Here is a 19,601-nt window from a genome sequence, read left to right on the forward strand (position 1 = left end):
TTGGCCATTGTGGCACTACTTAGGGAGGATACAGTACACAAATAGATTAGATGACATTTAAATGGTTTTATTGGACTGGGATATATTGGCAAGGCAATGTATTTTTCTTTAATGTAGTTTTTAGATAAATGACTGCAGAAAAAACCTAAATTGCTATTTACTTCAGTTTTAGAACACACACACACACACACACACACACACACACACACACACACACACACACACACACACACACACACACACACACACACAGGGCCTGGTAATTTAATCCTCTTAACACTAATGCATGTGTTGCTGAGTGAGCACTGGTCAGGAATAAAATGGCTTCAGGAAATTCATCAGCAGTTTAGAACTATGAAGATTGTTAATATGTTCCGGTTTGGGTTTGGACTGTGTGTTAGGGTGGAATAAAGGGAAAATACATAACCTGCAGTAAGGTCAGTAGACTCAAATGGCTGACATGGTGGGTATGTGGGAGGTACCTCTCAGTGACGGGATTTACCAGATTGAATTTGAGCATGGAACCACTACAGGGAAGCGGGTAATTTATATCAATGGAAAAGTGAGCTGAAAAGTTTATTATCCTATGATTTGGTTTGGTGCTGATGCAAAATAATGCATATTATTCTTAGTGTCATCATGCTGTATATTCAACAATGGTTTTGTTTTTGAAGGAGACCCTCAGGCGGGACTGGATGTTCAAACTGGTTGGTAAGGAAACATTTCCTGTTGGACATACAGGAGCAAAAGCTACTATAAATATTGAAGCACTTACCGGCTTTACTTATGAGTACACTCTGGAAATTAATGGAAAGAGCCTCCAGACTTTTCAAGACAACTGGGCCAAAATATCCAAGACTTGGCTGCTGAAACTTGATGGTGCTGACTGTAGAATTGTTCTCGGTAAGAAAGATTGTCTGTGTGACTTATTATCTTCAAGAAGCTCATTGTCTTCAAGGGAATCTTATTTAAACCTTCATGTGCAGTTTTCTGCAGTCTTTTTCAGACAAGCATGCAAAGAGTTCTAGATGTCTGTAGCATGTGTAATTACAGGATTACAGTCACAGGCATCCTCCTTTGCCAGATGTTGCAATACTCCTGCATGTCCTCATGTGCTCCATTTTCTAATGTGTGTTGTTTGAATTTCTCTGGTTTCTCTAACGTTTTAGAGAAAGACACCATGGATGTATGGTGCAATGGTCAAAAGGTGGAAACCACGGTAAGTTACGTTTTGAACTTCTCTAAATCATGAATCATGCTTTGGGTGACTCATTGTATGGAAAGAGCTCATGCGTCAATATAATTAAAACTTGCCACGTTTTAAGAATATGCTGCTGCAGACATTTAGAATGAGATACATTCAAGTAAGCATCCATTTGAAAGGATATTTATAGGTGCTGTGCTTTATATCTAATGCATTAGCAACTCTGACCTTGCCGAAAATTTGTGTATTTCTGTTTGTATTTATGCACAGGGGGAGTTTACAGATGATGGCACTGAGACGCACTTTGCAGTAGGGAAACATGAGTGTTGCATAAAAGCCACTGGCAGTGGGAAGAAAAGAAATGGAGTAATGCACACTCTGCTTGTGAATGGGACAAAGGTCATGTGATAGCGAAGAAGGACTTGTTTCATTTTTGAGTACTTGAGGATCAGGTGGCAAAGGAACAAGCGGTTACTTCCTTGTACTCTGGCACTTCTGAATGTATTGTTTTTAAAACGTGATTAACTAAATGACCTGTAGTACGTGTGCTATATGGTTTGACTTGGGAAAAACTCCACTATAGAACAATAAATGAAATAAATATGATCAGCGATTTAAGTCATTTTAATGAATTGAAAATGGCATTGTTTTTTTCTGGTTATCTACTATTTCTATAAACACCTTTGTAGAATTGAGATATATATTTTATCAATTATGTTGCAGATTAGATGTTTTCTTCTATTCTTACTGCAAGAATGCCTTTTAATGCACAAAATAAATTGAAATAAATTACTAAAACTAATGTGGCATCGACTAATTATGGCCTATATCATTTTACGTCTTATCTGTGTGCACGCATATGCAGTTGCACACAATGTTGTGCTCAGATTAAAAACTGGGTCGAGTGATAAGTACACCCCCTTTGTTGCTATGTGACTTATGTGTTGGGGTGTGACCACATGGATAGCAGCTGGCACTCTTAAAATAAGCCTGTCACCCCAGTTCTGAGCTCAAATCTTGTGTCCAAGAGTTTTTTTGTTCTCCTATGCAGTTCGTTTAATGAAACATATCATATTCATATGTGTTCAGAGTTAGGCATTTTTTATGCCATGCCATGAATGGAGGAACTATTAAAACCAAGATTGTTACACCCTATGTGGTTATATTTTGCACTCTGATATAATTTAAAAGACATTTTATGGATAATTACATAACAATTTCGATATTGTCAATCCAACCATATACGGTAGAGTACACAGTGAAACAAACCACAAACCAACATTTCCATGAACCAAGGTACTACATAAGCACATATGGGAATTAAGTACAAATACTAACATTTTTCTAGTATTAGAACTTCACTATTTATTCTATTTGGTGACGATCAATATTTTTTCTTCTCACTGCGTGTTGTTTACAACCCATCAACCTATTTCTTGTCATTGCGTGGCTTGTTCAACCTGCCACTTGTTTATCATTTTCTAGCTATTGCGCTCCACAGATGTAGGATAGCCTACGAAGATAACAACGAGCAAGGGGGAAGGCAACAAGAAGTTTGGGGTAAATGTAGATGAGACAAATGGAGTCAACGATGTAAATATGACCGAGAACAGAGACGTTCCTGATCACCTAATCATCATTATCTTTTCTCTTGTTGTGTTCTATGTGGTGGTTGATCAGTCTGGATACATTCATTAGATAACAAAATTTGACATTCCTTTGTATTATTATATTAATATTAAACAGGTAGTATTAATGGCTACTTTATACTTAAGTACAAGTCAGAGCCCAAACCTCTTTACTTTAACTTGAGTGAAAAAGTGGTCGGTACTTTTACTTTTACCAGTCTTTCAAAACATGTGTATTTGTACTTCTACTTGAGTGAATGATGGGTGTACATTTGACATTCCTGTACATAAGATAACATAAATGAAGAAAAAGTAACACAAGACACAGAACTACACAACTGTTGCATGACATAAAGTGCACATTTTACAGCATGGTCTGTGAAAAAAAACTTCCATAGGACATTTTTACATTTAAATATATTCTATGGAAAAAACAGTTTACATTCTGCAACTGACCTCATCAAAAAGACCAAGGAATATATATTATTTATTTAATAAAGAATTAACGCAAAATCATTTTAATGGCACAAATTTTATTAACGGGCGATTAATGCAGTGAGCATTTCTGTTTGACCATTTTTACGAAAAATAAATAAATAAATAAATAAATAATAAATAAATAAATAAATCAGAGCCGAAAACTTTCAACGCAAGACACGTTATCTCATGATGTCCTTTATTTACTCGGATATAAAAAATAAACTCCACTGAATTTGTAATTTTTTTTTAATCACTAAACATTTGTTTTACTGATCCAAAAACTGCCATGATGCACACATCCGGCAATTAAAACCGTTCGTGTGGAAATATAGCAAAAGTTCTGTTTGGTGTCCTGATGATTCACGTCATTTAAAACACCATAATTACTTTAAAACATTTACAATGATATTTTGTCTTCATGCTCTATGTTGAGTATGGTTTCACTAGTAATAAACATACATTTGCACATAAAGCATTCATATGTGTCCATGCCCATGTTGATAAGAGTATTAAAATCATGAAAAGTATTCATTTAAGGTACATTTAAACAGATAAAAATGTTTTGTAATTTTAACAATCTTTAATCAGCTTTGTAGTGTTCTTGGCCAACAACTCTATCAAATTCACTGATTTACATTTTAATATATTTTTGTTCATCCAAATTATTTCAAATAGTCTATTCTCTTTGTTTTATAGCATTTCTCTAGGGTGAAGCTGTTACTTTAACTTAATTTGGCCACTTCGAGGTGTCCGATCACATCAGCATTTTTAATTCCTTTGATTGGATGGTCAAAGAGTGCACTAGTCAGAGTTCACAAACAGCATCTGTAGCAAACTGCACAAGCTCAAATACATGCGTGTGGATTTATGAGCTGTTTTTTCACAATGTCTGACAAAGGAGAAGAAATTGTTTTGGTTTGCAGATATATTTAATTCAATTCAATTCATTTTTATTTGTATAGCGCTTTTAACAATAAACCTTGTCTCAAAACAGCTTTACACAGATAATGTGGTGATAAAAAATAAATAAGATGTTCTTTATAAATGTTTGTATAAATGTAAAAGTTTGTCTCTGATGAGCAAGCCAGTGGCGACTGTGGTAAGGAAAAACTTCCCAAAATGGCATAAGGAAGAAACCTTGAGAGGAACCAGACTCAAGAGGGAACCTATCCTCATCTGGGTTACATTGAATGTACATTTATTACAGATATACAATGTTGCGGGGTACAGTGATGGTAATCAGAAGCAAACTGTAGTCCTGAGTCAGTGTAGCAGACTGTTGACATTAACGACAGTCCAAATCCATCCTCGAAGCTCCCGTTCCTATTTTGGAATTTCATGGAACCACCCAAGGCGTTGATAAGAAACCGTTCCCAGCTGCACAGAGTGGCCTACAATCGAAGACAACACTATCCAGAGGCAGGCCTGGACGAAGTGGGAAGATCCAAGGAGGGAATATTTTAAAGGACATTTACAAGAACTGACTTTTCAAGAAAATGTAGACACCTTGAGGAAAAGTCAGAAAAAAATAAATACATTTGTTAAACAGTTAAAAACAGTTGTTAAGCTTTTTCATGTACCATTTATACTTTTGCATGTTCTTTTCTGTATAATTTGCACAAAAACCTACAGGTCACCTTAATTTCAAATCCAAAGGAAAACTGTAATAAAAAACTGTAGGAAAACCCAGGGTCATTCTTATGAGGTTAAAATTGATGGTAACAAATATTTCACCGCTATAGCCCCTGCTTTTTCTGTACACATATTTACATATATATCTGCACTTGTCAGTTTGCATCTATCTATCTATCTATCTATCTATCTATCTATCTATCTATCTATCTATCTATCTATCTATCTATCTATCTATCTATCTATCTATCTATCTATCTATCTATCTATCTATCTATCTATCTATCTATCTATCTATCTATCTATCTATCTATCTATCTATCACATGTGCTGCACAAGGTTTGCGCAGCCAGAGACGAAACGGGGCCAAAACACTGCGCAGGATGGTTGCAGTCACGATCGTGACTAACGCTCCGACCGCGGCTTTCCAGTAGGAAAACGTCCCAAAGAGCGAGCACGCGCAATGGCGTGTGAAGGGGGGATACGGACGGGACGGCGAGCGGCGCAGGAGGAAGACGGGGAGCGCTCACGTCTTTGCAGGCGAAACGGCGAACAATACAGGGAGACGAGTCGTAGTTTTTGTGCGTGAAACTCGGAAAGCTCGGCGTGTTCGTGGAGAAAAATAGTTTAGCCGCTGTTTTTATTTAATCTTTTTTAAAGTGAAACCAAGAGCGGGAGAAGAGCGGGAGCGCGCAGAGCCGATCCACTCCAGCGGGCTAGCGCGCTAGCGGAGCACTTCACACAGCACTCCACTCCATTCCGGCACTCCGCTTCGCTCCACAAGCTTCCCGGGAGCGTTTTTTCGGCTGACTGTTTGCTTTTTGGCGTTTAAATGATGCAGACAGCGGTCTAAAAACGATGACAGGGTACGGGCCTGGTTTTGTCCACTTTATTCTGCAAGAACGAACCGCTTTTTAGGGGCCTTGTACTTGTCTTTCTTCAACCTGGCTAGCTACATAGCCTTTAAACCGAACACACACTGATTTCATGCAGGTTGAGTTTTGTTTGAGTGATAGATATACATAGATATACATACACACACACACACCTTTCGGTCTTTCTCTACTCCCGAGGCGGAGGGAGGATATGGGGAAGCTGTGCCGAGCTGACCGTCTCCAGTCAGGATTTCACCCCGGGAGAACTCTCAGCTTTTGTCCGGCTTTCGAGCTTCTGCACTGGGATCTGCAGTTTGGAAATATTCTCATCACAACGCCGCATTTCGGATCTACTGCCAGCTAGTCGCTTTGGATTTTGGGTGGTGTTGAACTTGTCAGGAAGCCTATGCAGAAGGACATTAAGTGATTTAAATCACCGCGTGTTTAAGTAAATGTAATATATATATATATATATATATATAACATATAAAGCCGAACGAAGACAGTATTGGTGGTCGGTTCACGTTGCTGCTGGTGATGATGGTGTAAGTCGCAGGCTGAATTCTCTAAAGAGAGCCGTTTTGTCGTGTTGAATCGGCGTTTCATCGGCAGCATGAACTACCAGCAGCATCTCGCCAACTCGGCGGCCATCAGAGCCGAGATCCAGCGATTTGAGTCCGTCCATCCGAACATCTACTCCATCTACGAGCTGTTGGAGAGGGTGGACGAGCCTCTGCTGCAGAACCAGATCAGGGAGCATGTCATTGCCATCGAAGGTAAGGCTGGCTGGAGCTGAGACTCTTAATAGCATTTCTATTGATTTCTCATTGACCTGATCTGAAATCCCATTCCACTTCAGTCTTACTCAGGTTGTCTGGTTTCCTTCTGCATCTCAGGCATCATGCTAGCCTGAAGGACACATCTGGTGTCCCGGAACTGTTTAGGACATATTATGAGTGCTGTGTACACTTCAGTTTCACACCTTTTTTTTAAACACACTTTTATTTGTTTGTACTTTACTGCATAACTGGTGTGTCATTGTATCCCATATAAGCCATGCTTATAAAGTGCATGAGCATTGCATCATCAGATTGTCTCCAGTCACAGAGTGGTCTTCGAATGGTATAAGATTTCTGGGCAAACATCAAATGTTTGTTAATTAATGTTGACAGAAGATGGCTGATTATTGTCCAGTTTGCATGGGATCTTTCAATATTTCACAGAGATAGCAATTTATGCGTAACTCTTCCAAAAATATTTCACCGCACTTGTCTACTCTGTACAGTCCTTGATAGAAAAATGGCAAAAAGTGTTTAATGGGCTTAACAGCAGATCATTGGTCAGGAATTGAGCGAGAATTAATCACTCATGTAGTTGTGTTGCAGTGATGTGTTTGGGGATGAAGCTTAAAACAGGAAAATTCACTTATATAGTCCTATTTTTATATAATGCAAAAATCATTATAATGCTTGAAATGGTCATCGTAAATTAGAGCGTGTTTCTGGATTACACAGACTCCTTATCAACTGTTTGAAGCTCAACATTGTTGACTGGAACAGAGTTGACGCTTGCTTCTATAAAAAGCAGTCTGGCTAAAGCACGTCAAGGAATCAAAAAGAGAAGCTTTCATATACTGAGTTACTTTATCTGTTTGCTTAATTGCTTGTTTATATTTCTGTTTATTTGTTGAAAGCTTAATACTTTGGCATTTTGGATGACATGACCGGAACCTGTGTGTAGGCCGTATATATGCTCCCACACCTAAAAACTCTTTTAAAACTTCTACATTTTTAAAGACGTTAACTTTAGGCAAAAGCAGCATTTATGTTTATGAAAAAACACATTACTGCAGGATCAAATGGAACATACATTTACCTGGCATATGTACAGTATATGCTCTTTATTTATACATTTTTTTAATAATGTTTGGGGTTATTTTATAGGTGGAAAGATTAGAGGATAATCTTACATGCATGCAATTCCCAAAAATATATCCAATAATACATTTACTCCACTAGTGGCAAATCTTTTTAAACAAAGCGTAGAACAAAAACATAACACGTTATCAGTTTTGAATGTCTGTTTTCCAGTTCATACTTCTGCATGCAACTGCAAACCTGCATTTTGTTTTTATCCACGTGGGTGCACGTTTAAAAAAAAAAAACAAAAACAAAAAAACATTAAAAATTGGGCTTTTTAATGTTTATCCGGATTAAAGGGGATGTATCATTAGTAACCGCAGAAACCTTTTTCTCCCCATCCAATGTACTTTTCCGATTCATTGCTCGGTGTTTGTCCCAGAAGTGTTTCAAATATGTACTCAGTAATGGACTGCGCTGATGAGTACGGCACTGTTCCTTGACATTTACACTGATTCTTTGCGAAGATGACATTTATGAACGATGACATGGAGGGGTTGTGTGAAAAGGGTTTGTGTAGTGTCTTTAACCAGCTTTGTTCATGGCATCAACACACTTAAATAATATATATATTATAATTGCTAATATGTATAAATATCACAATTTATAATGTGTATCAACCAATACACCAGTGCTTATTGGGGAGGTGTACATTGTCAGACCTTTTAGATTTAGTTTGACTGGGTAAGGAGTTGAGGAATGGATGAATGAAACCTGCTAAGGCATGTAGAAGAATCCGTCTGACAATCCTCATACAAACAGACCTGTGCTAGGTTAGCTTCTGACATTTTCCTTAAAAGGGTTAAGTCAGAACGTGTGTCATTTTAAATCCAGTTTGCTTGGTCAGTGTATTCAAGTGAAAGTAACAAAGGTCTTCTGTGGAAAAGGGCCGTTTTGTTTGGTTGACTTTTACTTTTTTTTGTCTTACATTGTAGCTTTTTTCCCCTATTACATTCTGCTTTAGATTTCAGTTTAGATCAATACTGAACAGTACTTTTTATTGTACAGCCTCTTGACAGATGGTAGACCCAGACTGAAAACTGATACAGGACACGCCTCTTGATCTTTCACATATGAGAACTGTAGGATGCCTAATGGATAGATTTGGAACGGAAGCTGGACGGAGAGAGAATCATGCAAGTGCATGCAGAACGCAGACTGTGAGCGAGAGCAAGAAGTAGATAAAGAATGACTGTTGAAAAATTCAGTGTATGCTAGTTTTTGGGAGGATGAAAGAAATCGAGAGTTTCAAGCACAGAAGGGAAAGGGGAAAGCTGTGACTGGAAATCGAGGTTGAATTAGAAATAAGAGGGAAAGCAAATAGGACAGTAGAAGAATGATTATGTAACCGTCTGATTGTTGCACTGTGGTATCAGAGAGGCTGCATGTAGTGGTTACGCAACCGCATACCATGCCACGGTCTTGGGACGCTGATATTAGTGGGGTGTGTGTGTCCCAGTCCCAGAGAGATCGGACAATTGCGCAGTGCACGCATTGTTCCTTTTCTGAATTGCTCCCTCTTTGTGGTCATCTTTGTTCAAAGTGTTGCTGAGGCAACCCTCACCACAACGAGTCGTTTTTTTTACATACATCTCACTCACAGAGCACATCTGTGTGAGCATGTCACTACCACCCTGGCTTTTGTAAAGGGCAAAGCATCTTAGCATCCTGCTGCAGCAAATCTGGCACAGCTATCGTCTTAGTGACTTCGCTCCATATTCAGGGTCCCTGTGATCAGAGTTCAAAGTCCCCAAAGCAATATAAATCTGCTCACTGGGTTAGCTGGAGCTTGTTCGTAATTATAGAGACCAGTAGATCAGTACTGCCTGTGTCCCAGAGTGTACCACGTGGTCCAACGTGGTAAATTTTTTTGCCCTTCATCTCTCAGTGAGCCCAGAGAGAAAGGGTTCATATTTGCACGATAATTTTAGCACCACCTGCTCCACTGCACTGCCTGCACGTACAAAACTACCATTTCACATTGACCATAGACAATTAGACTTGGAATAAAAGAGACCTGAGTGCTTGCAGCAGATCTTCATATTCGTGTCCTTTATATGCCGAACGTCACAGCATCAGGGTCACTTTGGCATGGCAACAGAGCCTGGGATCCCCAGATCTGCCCGGGCGTCCTGCAGATGGTGATTCAGGTGTAAACTCCTGCCCTTCCCATCCTGCTTGCCTGGAGGGGACCATTAATGAGCAGCAGGCAGCAACTGTTCTGTGTAGTTCGTTACAAGCATCAGGACAGAAGAGCGTACCCCCACCCACCCTATAGCGATAAGCTAATGTGCACCGTCAAACCTCCCTGTCCTTTACTGCCTGCATACTGCTCGTCAATCCTCAGTTTGTTGTTATTTTTCACCATTAAGCTCTTAATCGTTCATCCTTGTTCAAACTGCAGGGTGAGTTTTTATGTGTTTTGGTGCTGGTTTTGTGTTCAGCAGGACAGAGCTCACTAGCAGGGCTGCAGCAGAGATGCCATATATCTGTTTAGATTTAATTAGAAATCCCTCAGGATGGTTCACAGAGGCCACTGGTGTGAAGGGGGTACTATTACTGGGGGCCCCATATGTCTGTGAACCAGCTATGTCATGTCTGGGGTCAGAGGTGAATTAATTGACTGCACCAAGCCTAACACAGTAACATTTAACGTTTTTTGGGTAAGTATGAACACAACAAGCAATATTTTAGATGATTAACTAACTGGTTCTTTGCATCATCAGTTTAGGATTATCATTTTTTAAACAGTATGTCAGTGTTTATATTACAGTGGTGTAATATATATAATATAATATCCTGATTCTGATTAGAGTCACAGTGTTGCTTGCTTTATTATGCCATTGTTTCTATAGTAAATGGTTGCATTATATTTAATGGCTAAAAATGAAATTATTAATATAAAAAATGTAATTTGTAGATTGCTGTAGCTTATGAGAACTGAAACACTGGTTGCTGTTAAAGGACTATAATTAACTTCATGATGCACATTTGTTTACTACATGGAACGTTTACTGAAGATGAAAACATAAAATTTTTTGCTGAATTATATAGTATATATATTTTAGTATCTAAAATAGTTGACTACATTCTTTATATATATATATATATATATATATATATATATATATATATATATATATATATATATATATATATATATATATAAAATATACAGTACAGTACAGACCAAAAGTTTATATATATTATATATACAGTACAGACCAAAAGTTTGGACACACCTGCTCATTCAAAGAGTTTTCTTTATTTTCATGACTATGAAAATTGTAGAGTCACACTGAAGGCATCAAAACTATGAATTAACACATGTGGAATTATATACATAACAAAAAAGTGAACTGAAAATGTCATATTGTAGGTTCTTCAAAGTAGGCATTAAGAGAATGCCAAGAGTGTGCAAAGCAGTAATCTAAGCAAAAGGTGGCTACTTTAAAGAACCTACAATATGACATATTTTCAGTTGTTTCACACTTTTTTGTTATGTACAGTGAGGAAAATAAGTATTTGAACACCCTGCTATTTTGCAAGTTCTCCCACTTAGAAATCATGGAGGGGTCTGAAATTGTCATCGTAGGTGCATGTCCACTGTGAGAGACATAATCTATTAAAAAAAAATCCAGAAATCACAATATATGATTTTTAAACTATTTATTTGTATGATACAGCTGCAAATAAGTATTTAAACACCTGTCTATCAGCTAGAATTCTGACCCTCAAAGACCTGTTAGTCTGCCTTTAAAATGTCCACCTCCACTACATTTATTATCCTAAATTAGATGCACCTGTTTGAGGTCGTTAGCTGCATAAAGACACCTGTCCACCCCATACAATCAGTAAGAATCCAACTACTAACATGGCCAAGACCAAAGAGCTGTCCAAAGACACTAGAGACAAAATTGTACACCTCCACAAGGCTGGAAAGGGCTACGGGGAAATTGCCAAGCAGCTTGGTGAAAAAAGATCCACTGTTGGAGCAATCATTAGAAAATGGAAGAAGCTAAACATGACTGTCAATCTCCTTCGGACTGGGGCTCCATGCAAGATCTCACCTCGTGGGGGTCTCAATGATCCTAAGGAAGTTGAGAAATCAGCCCAGAACTACACGGGAGGAGCTGGTCAATAACCTGAAAAGAGCTGGGACCACCGTTTCCAAGGTTACTTTTGGTAATACACTAAGACGTCATGGTTTGAAATCATGCATGGCACGGAAGGTTCCCCTGCTTAAACCAGCACATGTCCAGGCACGTCTTAAGTTTGCCAATGACCATTTGGATGATCCAGAGGAGTCATGGGAGAAAGTCATGTGGTCAGATGAGACCAAAATAGAACTTTTGGGTCATAATTCCACTAAACGTGTTTGGAGGAAGAAGAAGGATGAGTACCATCCCAAGAACACCATCCCTACTGTGAAGCATGGGGGTGGTAGAATCATGCTTTGGGGGTGTTTTTCTGCACATGGGACAGGGCGACTGCACTGTATTAAGGAGAGGATGAACGGGGCCATGTATTGCAAGATTTTGGGGAACAACCTCCTTCCCTGAGTTAGAGCATTGAAGATGGGTCGAGGCTGGGTCTTCCAACATGACAATGACCCGAAGCACACAGCCAGGATAACCAAGGAGTGGCTCTGTAAGAAGCATATCAAGGTTCTGGCGTGGCCTAGCCAGTCTCCAGACCTAAACCCAATAGAGAATCTTTGGAGGGAGCTCAAACTCCGTGTTTCTCAGCGACAGGCCAGAAACCTGACTGATCTAGAGAAGATCTGTGTGGAGGAGTGGGCCAAAATCCCTCCTGCAGTGTGTGCAAACCTGGTGAAAAACTACAGGAAACGTTTGACCTCCATAATTGCAAACAAAGGCTACTGTACCCAATATTAACATTGACTTTCTCAGGTGTTCAAATACTTATTTGCAGCTGTGTCATACAAATAAATAGTTTAAAAATCATACATTGTGATTTCTGGATTTTTTTTTTTTAGATTATCTCTCTCACAGTGGACATGCACCTACGATGACAATTTCAGACCCCTCCATGATTTCTAAGTGGGAGAACTTGCAAAATAGCAGGGTGTTCAAATATTTATTTTCCTCACTGTATATAATTTCATATATAATTCCACATGTGTTAATTTATAGTTTTGATGCCTTCAGTGTGAATACAATTTTCATAGTCATGAAAATAAAGAAAACTCTTTGAATAAGAAGGTGTGTCCAAACTTTTGGTCTGTACTGTGTGTGTGTGTGTGTGTGTGTGTGTGTGTGTGTGTGTGTGTGTGTGTGTGTGTGTGTGTGTGTGTAAATATAAATATATATATATATATATATATATATATATATATATATATATATATATATATATATATATATATATATATAAAACATACACACACTCAGCAGCGACTGTAACTTCTCCATTTTCGGTGAGCCTGTGACCATGGTCGCATCGCATTCCTGTTCTGCCGTTGTCTGCCATCTGCCTCAGTGTTTGACTTGTGCATTCTGAGATTCTTTTCTGCTCACTACAGTTGTTACTGTAGGCATCCTGTCAGCTCAAACCAGTTTTGGTGATTTACCTCTGACCTCTGATCAACAAGAAGTGTAAATTGTAGAGATATGAAAATCGGCCTGTTTTGTCATCAACAATCACAGCATGATCAAAGTCTGTGAGATCACATTTCCTCCCATTTCGATAATTAATACTAATGTTAATGAACATTAACTTAAGCTTCTGACATTTAAATTTTCACGTGATTGTCTGATTGGATATTTGCACAAGTGTGCAGGTGGATGGTGAGAGTATGGTTATATAGTGTATATATCTTGTATACAGAGGTTGTAAATAAGTGAGGAATATAAATATAGTGCTCGGTTTGTTGTGTGCACTCTTTAAGGATTAATTGAAAAGGAAAGACTGAACGGTTGCTGAAAATTACGGCTCTGGGTTTGTTTCTGCCCTCATCACTTGTCCCCTGTGTGTGCTGGATGTTTTGAGTGTGGGTGGTGAGAGACTGTGAGTTCTCAGGCTGAGCTGAATAGAGATTTGTTCTTTCCCAGTGAAGGGGGAGGGGGGGGGATGAAAAGACAGACATTTTGTATTTTATCTGGACTCTTTTACTCAATTGATCTTTATTCAAGATCATCTCAATTGACAGGTGAAGCGTGTAATCTGAAAACCCCCAATTTTCTTCTAATTTAATCCACTGCAAGATTCTATTCACTGGCTAGTTTTCTGAATCAGCTGTGAAGCCAAGCTGTACAACTTTTTCAAACTGCTGCTCATGCTACTTCACAAAGGAGCACACAATGCGAAGAAGACACTATCTGTGGGCTCTGGAGTGGAGTGGAGAAATGCATGCGCTCTGAGGAAAGTGTTAGGACTCTTGGACCTCTGAGAGTTTGTTACGTCACCCTGCGTGGTTGTCTGTCTCAGATGAAGCACATGTTAACCTTTTATCCTTCCTGGTTGTTAGCTTGGAGACTTAACTGGTGGGTGGGAGGAAATAAGGTGGAAACCAAATTTGGGAAGAATTTAGGGAAAATCCTCATGCATGAGCTTTTATATGTGCACTTGATGGTTAGTATGGCTCTGATTGACAGGAAAGAGTGTGTTTGTCATCTCCTACCAGGGGCACATGGCTGTTTTATATAGGCAGGTATGGTTATAGCATATATCCGCCTATCCAGCTCTTTTTAACAGGGTAAATTCTTTTCTTTTGAGCTATTTGCGATCGGCTTAACCCTCTGCTAATAATCTACAGAATTTAGAACCCTAGATATATGTTTTCATGGTAGTTTAAGGCTTCATTTCAGCATCAGATCTTGTTTATTCCTAAGCAGTATTTAAGATTACGGAACAGTTTTAACTGTGAGCTTTTATCTGGCCACAATGCAGTGCCGTGTGCTCTGTAAGTGTTTCCCCAGCCAAATGGAGTTTAAAGATGGACCTGAGAAACGCTCAGCTTGTGTGACCTCCTTCCTAGCAGCTATTTAACACCCCTCTTAGGTGTAAGGCATGAAAACGTGCCTGATTTGAAGAGCGGTGGCAAGTGGCATTATTGAAGCCTCCATGCTGGGAAGAATTGGGGGTGGATTCCACTTGTCACTTTCAGCCCCAGGGGTATATACAGCTTGGATCTTGACAGGTGGGAAGAGCCATAGTTCATGTTGCGTTCACGAAGCCTGTGAATCTGTTTCTGCCATTCGGTGCTAGGTTGTTAGTTTATTTGTTTGTTAATTTATGTAATTGGTTATTTGCTACGTTATTGCTTTGCGTAATGGTAGCGAAGTCTATTGTATTTTATTTAATACAAATATTATTTATTTAATTAGCTTTTTCTGCTGTACTAACCCTTGCTTTTTTTTTTTTTTTTCTCTCCACCTGAGCATATTCTTAGATACTGACCCATTAAACTTTCTTGTGTGTATGTTTTTGTTCTGTTAGTCACTCTGGATATGGGTGAGCTAAATTTTTTATAGGTCAGTATACCTTCTTAAGATGTAGAGCATTTGATGATGTGTGACCTGTGGTTTACTTTCCTGCTGGCAATCCCTGAGGAAATAGCAGTTATGATCCGGGGATGTGGTGATGTCATGGCTCTCAGCACAGTCCTTTGTTGTGCCCTTGGCTCGCCGTGATGCTTTTCTGACTCCTGCTGCGTGTCACGGCAGCGAATCCTCTTGATAGATACGACTGTGTTTTGTTTATGATGCATTATGAGGAACATGCGTGTATGCCCGTTGTTCTTTCTTTTTTATGCTTGCTTCCTTTTTCGGTAGGATGTTGTTAAACGGCTGTACTCTTACCTCACGTGTTTTGTTGGGAGAGGATTCACAGAGCTGGAGTATCTCCTGACTGACACCACTACAGCCCCGGCCCTCCCCTGTGACACTAATTTACAGCATTGCAGGAGGATGAAGGTGACTCCTCCTGGGGTCGGTGGAGGTTTGAGAAATGTAGCCGTGTTTAAAAAAACTTAAGGAAACGCTGTAGCGCACCAGCTTTGGCATGCAGCTGCGGCAGGCATTCCTGTTACTATACTGTAAGCAGGACAAACAGGAGTCAGACAATAGCCGAGCACTGATTCAGGACTCGCATGGAGACAAGAATAGCCTGTGTACAGCCGTCTTCCTGCTGTGGGCTATGATGCATCCCCCACAGTGTCCCTAAGGACCCAGGTACCTGATGTCACTTCCTGTGCATTGATCACTAGCTGCAGTGTTCCAGATGTTACTGGTTTGTAAGGAGCTGTCTGGGGGGCTGCAGACACTCTGATGCGTCTGTTGCACCATCACTCATGATCAATATGTTGCTTGTCAAAAGCGTTTATGGAAGTTTCCAGACAGGAAGGGGGTTTGTGAGGTGGGAGGAGGGACGTGTCTATCAGTAGATCTAATTATGCTGCAACAAGATTATATTGCTCATGAGGCATAACTAATCAGACAGAAAGATGGATTTGTATTTTATTTATTGGATAATCTCACCCAATTGTTTATTTTTTAGATTGGAGGTAATGATAAATGAAAGTTACTCACAGCCTGAATTCTCATTGACTGAGCAACCACACCTATGAGGTAGACTAGAGGAACAGATCTGACTACTGGTCAGCTGCCCCCCACCCCTGCTTTTTTTTTTAAACTGGAATTTCCCTTCAGCATGTTTCACGATCGAAACAAAGGAAATACACGTTTTACATTTTGGAACCAAATTCGATGGGAGAAAAGATATACGGAGCGGATCTATTTGTGGCCTCGGATTGCACAATACCATAATGTCTCAACCATAAAACCCTGCTGTAAAGTTCACGGTCATTATTATGACATATCTTGTTCAGCTTGACTGAATCAAAACCCCTGCTTAATGTAGTATTAAGTCAAATGCAGTCATGATTTCCTTTAAAAGCTGTATGGGGAAGTTCAATTTAGCCACATTAACCACTCTGAATAAAACTGCGCTACAACAGGATCTGCAAGCCTGATACCTGCAAAGAATCTTACTCTGGAAGTGCTAATAAACCAACTGGTTTTTGCAATTGTGATTAGAATAGATTGTGACCTCCAAAGGCTCTGCTCATGTCATGAATATTAAATAGACGCCGATCAATTTCAGAACCGGAAACTGGACGACAAGCTTCATATATAATGAGTTGGCGCGAGACTGTGCTTCTCTCCACACGTTTCGGGTTCATTTGTAGTATGGCTTTAGCTCACAATAGTGTGTGTGTGTGTGTGTGTGTGTGTGTGTGTGTGTGTGTGTGTGTGTGTGTGTGTGTGTGTGTGTGTGTGTGTGTGTGTGTGTGTGTGTGTGTGTGTGTGTGTGTGTGTGAGAGAGTGAGAGAGAGAGAGACTGCATTGCTATCGAGAGTGAATGTGCTGCATCAATAGGAGGCACTCTTCCCATCTGCCAGTGTTTAAGAGGGGGAAAAAATCAATGGCACTTTCCTTGTGACGGGTCACCATCTGTCGGCTCCTGCCCCCCACTCCTCGTGTTAACGCTGTAATTAATGTAGGCTATAGCACCTTATATGTCTGCTGAAGGTACAGAACATGCGCAGCCACTGAGAACAGCTGGATTAATCATCTGATACGCCTCACTATTTTTCTGTTTGCTTTTTTTTTTTTTTTTTTATGCTTGGGAATGTTTGCAGTCTCCTGCCGAACACTTGTTTAAAAAAACAACCCTAAGCTTGTTTTGTATACAACAGAAGCATTTGATTAACATTTGTGAAGGTTTAAAATTCCTTTCTTCTAAAAGTCCAGATAAGGAGCCGAGACGGCCGACCAGTGACTTACATGTTAATGCTTAGTTCATGCCTCTCAATGAGGAAAACATTGTGTTTATAAACCAATAAGAATTTCTTAGTAGGGCCAGTTTATATTTGCATAAATAATTTACCCACATGCATTAAGCTTTGCTCCAGTATGCTGAGTTACTAAATTAAAGCCTCGCCTTAATTACTTGGTTCAGTCCATTGTAATACTCGCCCGGATCCGCATCAGGACACAGCTGCCGGTTGTATGTGTAATAATAAACCCATCACTGTTGCTTGCAAACAGGGCGCATGTTTTATTTATTTATTTATTTATTTAAATAATCGATGTTATTGTATTAAATAATATATTTATTTTTAGAATCTGTAAAGGGGAACTTTAAAGCATCTGCCTCTTGTCTTTTTTTTTATTAAACTATGCCGCTTTCTTCTAGAAGAGAAATGCGCAGATGAGACAATTCAGCACCATTGTTTTGACAGCTGTAGATGTCTTGCCCTGAAACTACTATTTAAGTGATTTACTGTGGATAGGATGCCAAAGAAATGATGATGCACACAAGCACACACAGGCACATGCACAGAGCCACACACTGGAGAACAGGTGCTCAGGTGGGCTATGGTTACTATGGCAGTGGTGCTAGGTTGCTGGCATTAACCTAATTAACCCCCCATAGATGTTGCTTGTGGTGGCCACAGTGATTCTGGGTCTTTTCTACTGCTTGGGAACTGGGCCTGACTCCATATCCATTCTTATACATGTGTTTATATATATTTAATCATCTTTTGTGGCTTTAAGGTAACATGAAGCTCACAAACAAACCATCCCTAAGTGAAATGGATGTGTTAGTGTATACAAAGATACTCTAATCACCTCTCAGCAAACAGATTAAACATACAGTGAAAAAATTTGGTATTTGCACTAATAAATCATTTATCTGCTATCCAGTTTGTGTTCATAGCTTGTATGGGTGTGACGAAGCGAAATGATCATATCATATATGTTTTTCTGACAACACACAATGCAGTTGAAAGGAAAAAACTCGGCGAACCGTGATGGAGTCGTTTAAAGCTACAGTTTAAAGGAAATGAGGAAAACAAGTAGAACTCTTAGATGACAGGGACAAGAGACAAGGTCTAGTTCTTCTTGTTTGCAATTTGCATTCCCTCAAAATACAAACAGGAAGCAAGTTGAAGAAAAACATTTGACCTTGGTGTGACCTTGCATCGAATCTAGAATCTAATCACTTCATCTTCCATATAAATCCTACAAACATTCAAGCACTTTATTTTAAGATAACGAGCGAACGATAATCTTGCCCGAAAGGACAGTTGGAAAGACGAACAACCGGAAAGTTTCCATCTTCTAGTGGCAGAAGCATTTAAAGAGCATTAAAAGGGACAAAAGAATGCTCTATAATATGACCTGCTATGAGTCACCATGACAATTCTATGGTTGCCTTTCACAGTCATTGGAGTGTTAAAGATATTATATAACTTTATCCACAAAAGAGGTCATTTCACTGGCTGACAGACAGGAGCCAGCATCCAGTTATTGGAGCAAGAAAGTAAAACAAATGAGTAGGGCTGAAATGATTCCTCGAGTAATTCAAATCTCAAAAAAAATCAATGAGGCAAATTATTTGTCTTTTTTAATCTACTTTTTTTTATTATTTGTCCGGGTGTAGTTTAATATAGTCTATTTAACCACACACAGAGCATTGTTTCCACACGGACCATTATTTCTGACGCACCACCCTCCAAACTCTGGAGCGTTCTGGACAGGTAAACATCGGAGACGCTGCAGAATGAAAAAAATAGAGGAACGGGCAGAAAACAGTGAGGAGAAGATTCACATGTAAGAACATTTACAATAGAGTTTAATAGTTTTAGCTTGTACTGGAAAAACTTTTGTAAAACTGACATGTAACCAGATCATTTTGTTTTTAGAGTCACTTTTAAAAGACATAATAATTAATCTTCAGTTGAAGAATACCCAACGTTTCTTGCAACCCTAATCACTGACAGGGAAGCGAAAAGGATAAAAAATAAAGAACAGTCACATCAAAAATTGAGGAA

General features: G+C 39.2%; 2 protein-coding genes across 5 annotated transcripts in view; both read left to right on the top strand.

Annotated features, from left to right (window-relative positions):
• The first annotated feature begins 298 nt into the window (after positions 1-298).
• On the top strand, positions 299-1,853 carry faimb (Fas apoptotic inhibitory molecule b). Its single transcript, XM_083562245.1, has 4 exons — positions 299-562; positions 675-903; positions 1,170-1,219; positions 1,475-1,853. Exons 1-4 carry the CDS (start codon positions 452-454, stop codon positions 1,610-1,612), a joined length of 528 nt encoding a protein of 175 aa, XP_083418371.1. The 5' UTR covers positions 299-451; the 3' UTR covers positions 1,613-1,853.
• A 3,425-nt stretch (positions 1,854-5,278) lies between these two features.
• Positions 5,279-19,601, top strand: part of agap1 (ArfGAP with GTPase domain, ankyrin repeat and PH domain 1) — a 143,742-nt gene continuing 129,419 nt past the window's right edge. For 2 of the 4 annotated variants that reach the window (XM_083531805.1, XM_083531806.1), the window contains exon 1: positions 5,279-6,595. In XM_083531805.1, the coding sequence (XP_083387931.1) occupies positions 6,433-6,595 (163 nt within the window). In that variant the 5' untranslated portion in view covers positions 5,279-6,432. The remainder of the gene's footprint in view (positions 6,596-19,601) is intronic. The other 2 variants (XM_083531804.1, XM_083531807.1) reach the window with 2 other exon arrangements.

Source organism: Silurus aristotelis (assembly GCF_946808225.1).
Source record: "Silurus aristotelis genome assembly, chromosome: 2".
NCBI lineage: Eukaryota > Metazoa > Chordata > Actinopteri > Siluriformes > Siluridae > Silurus > Silurus aristotelis.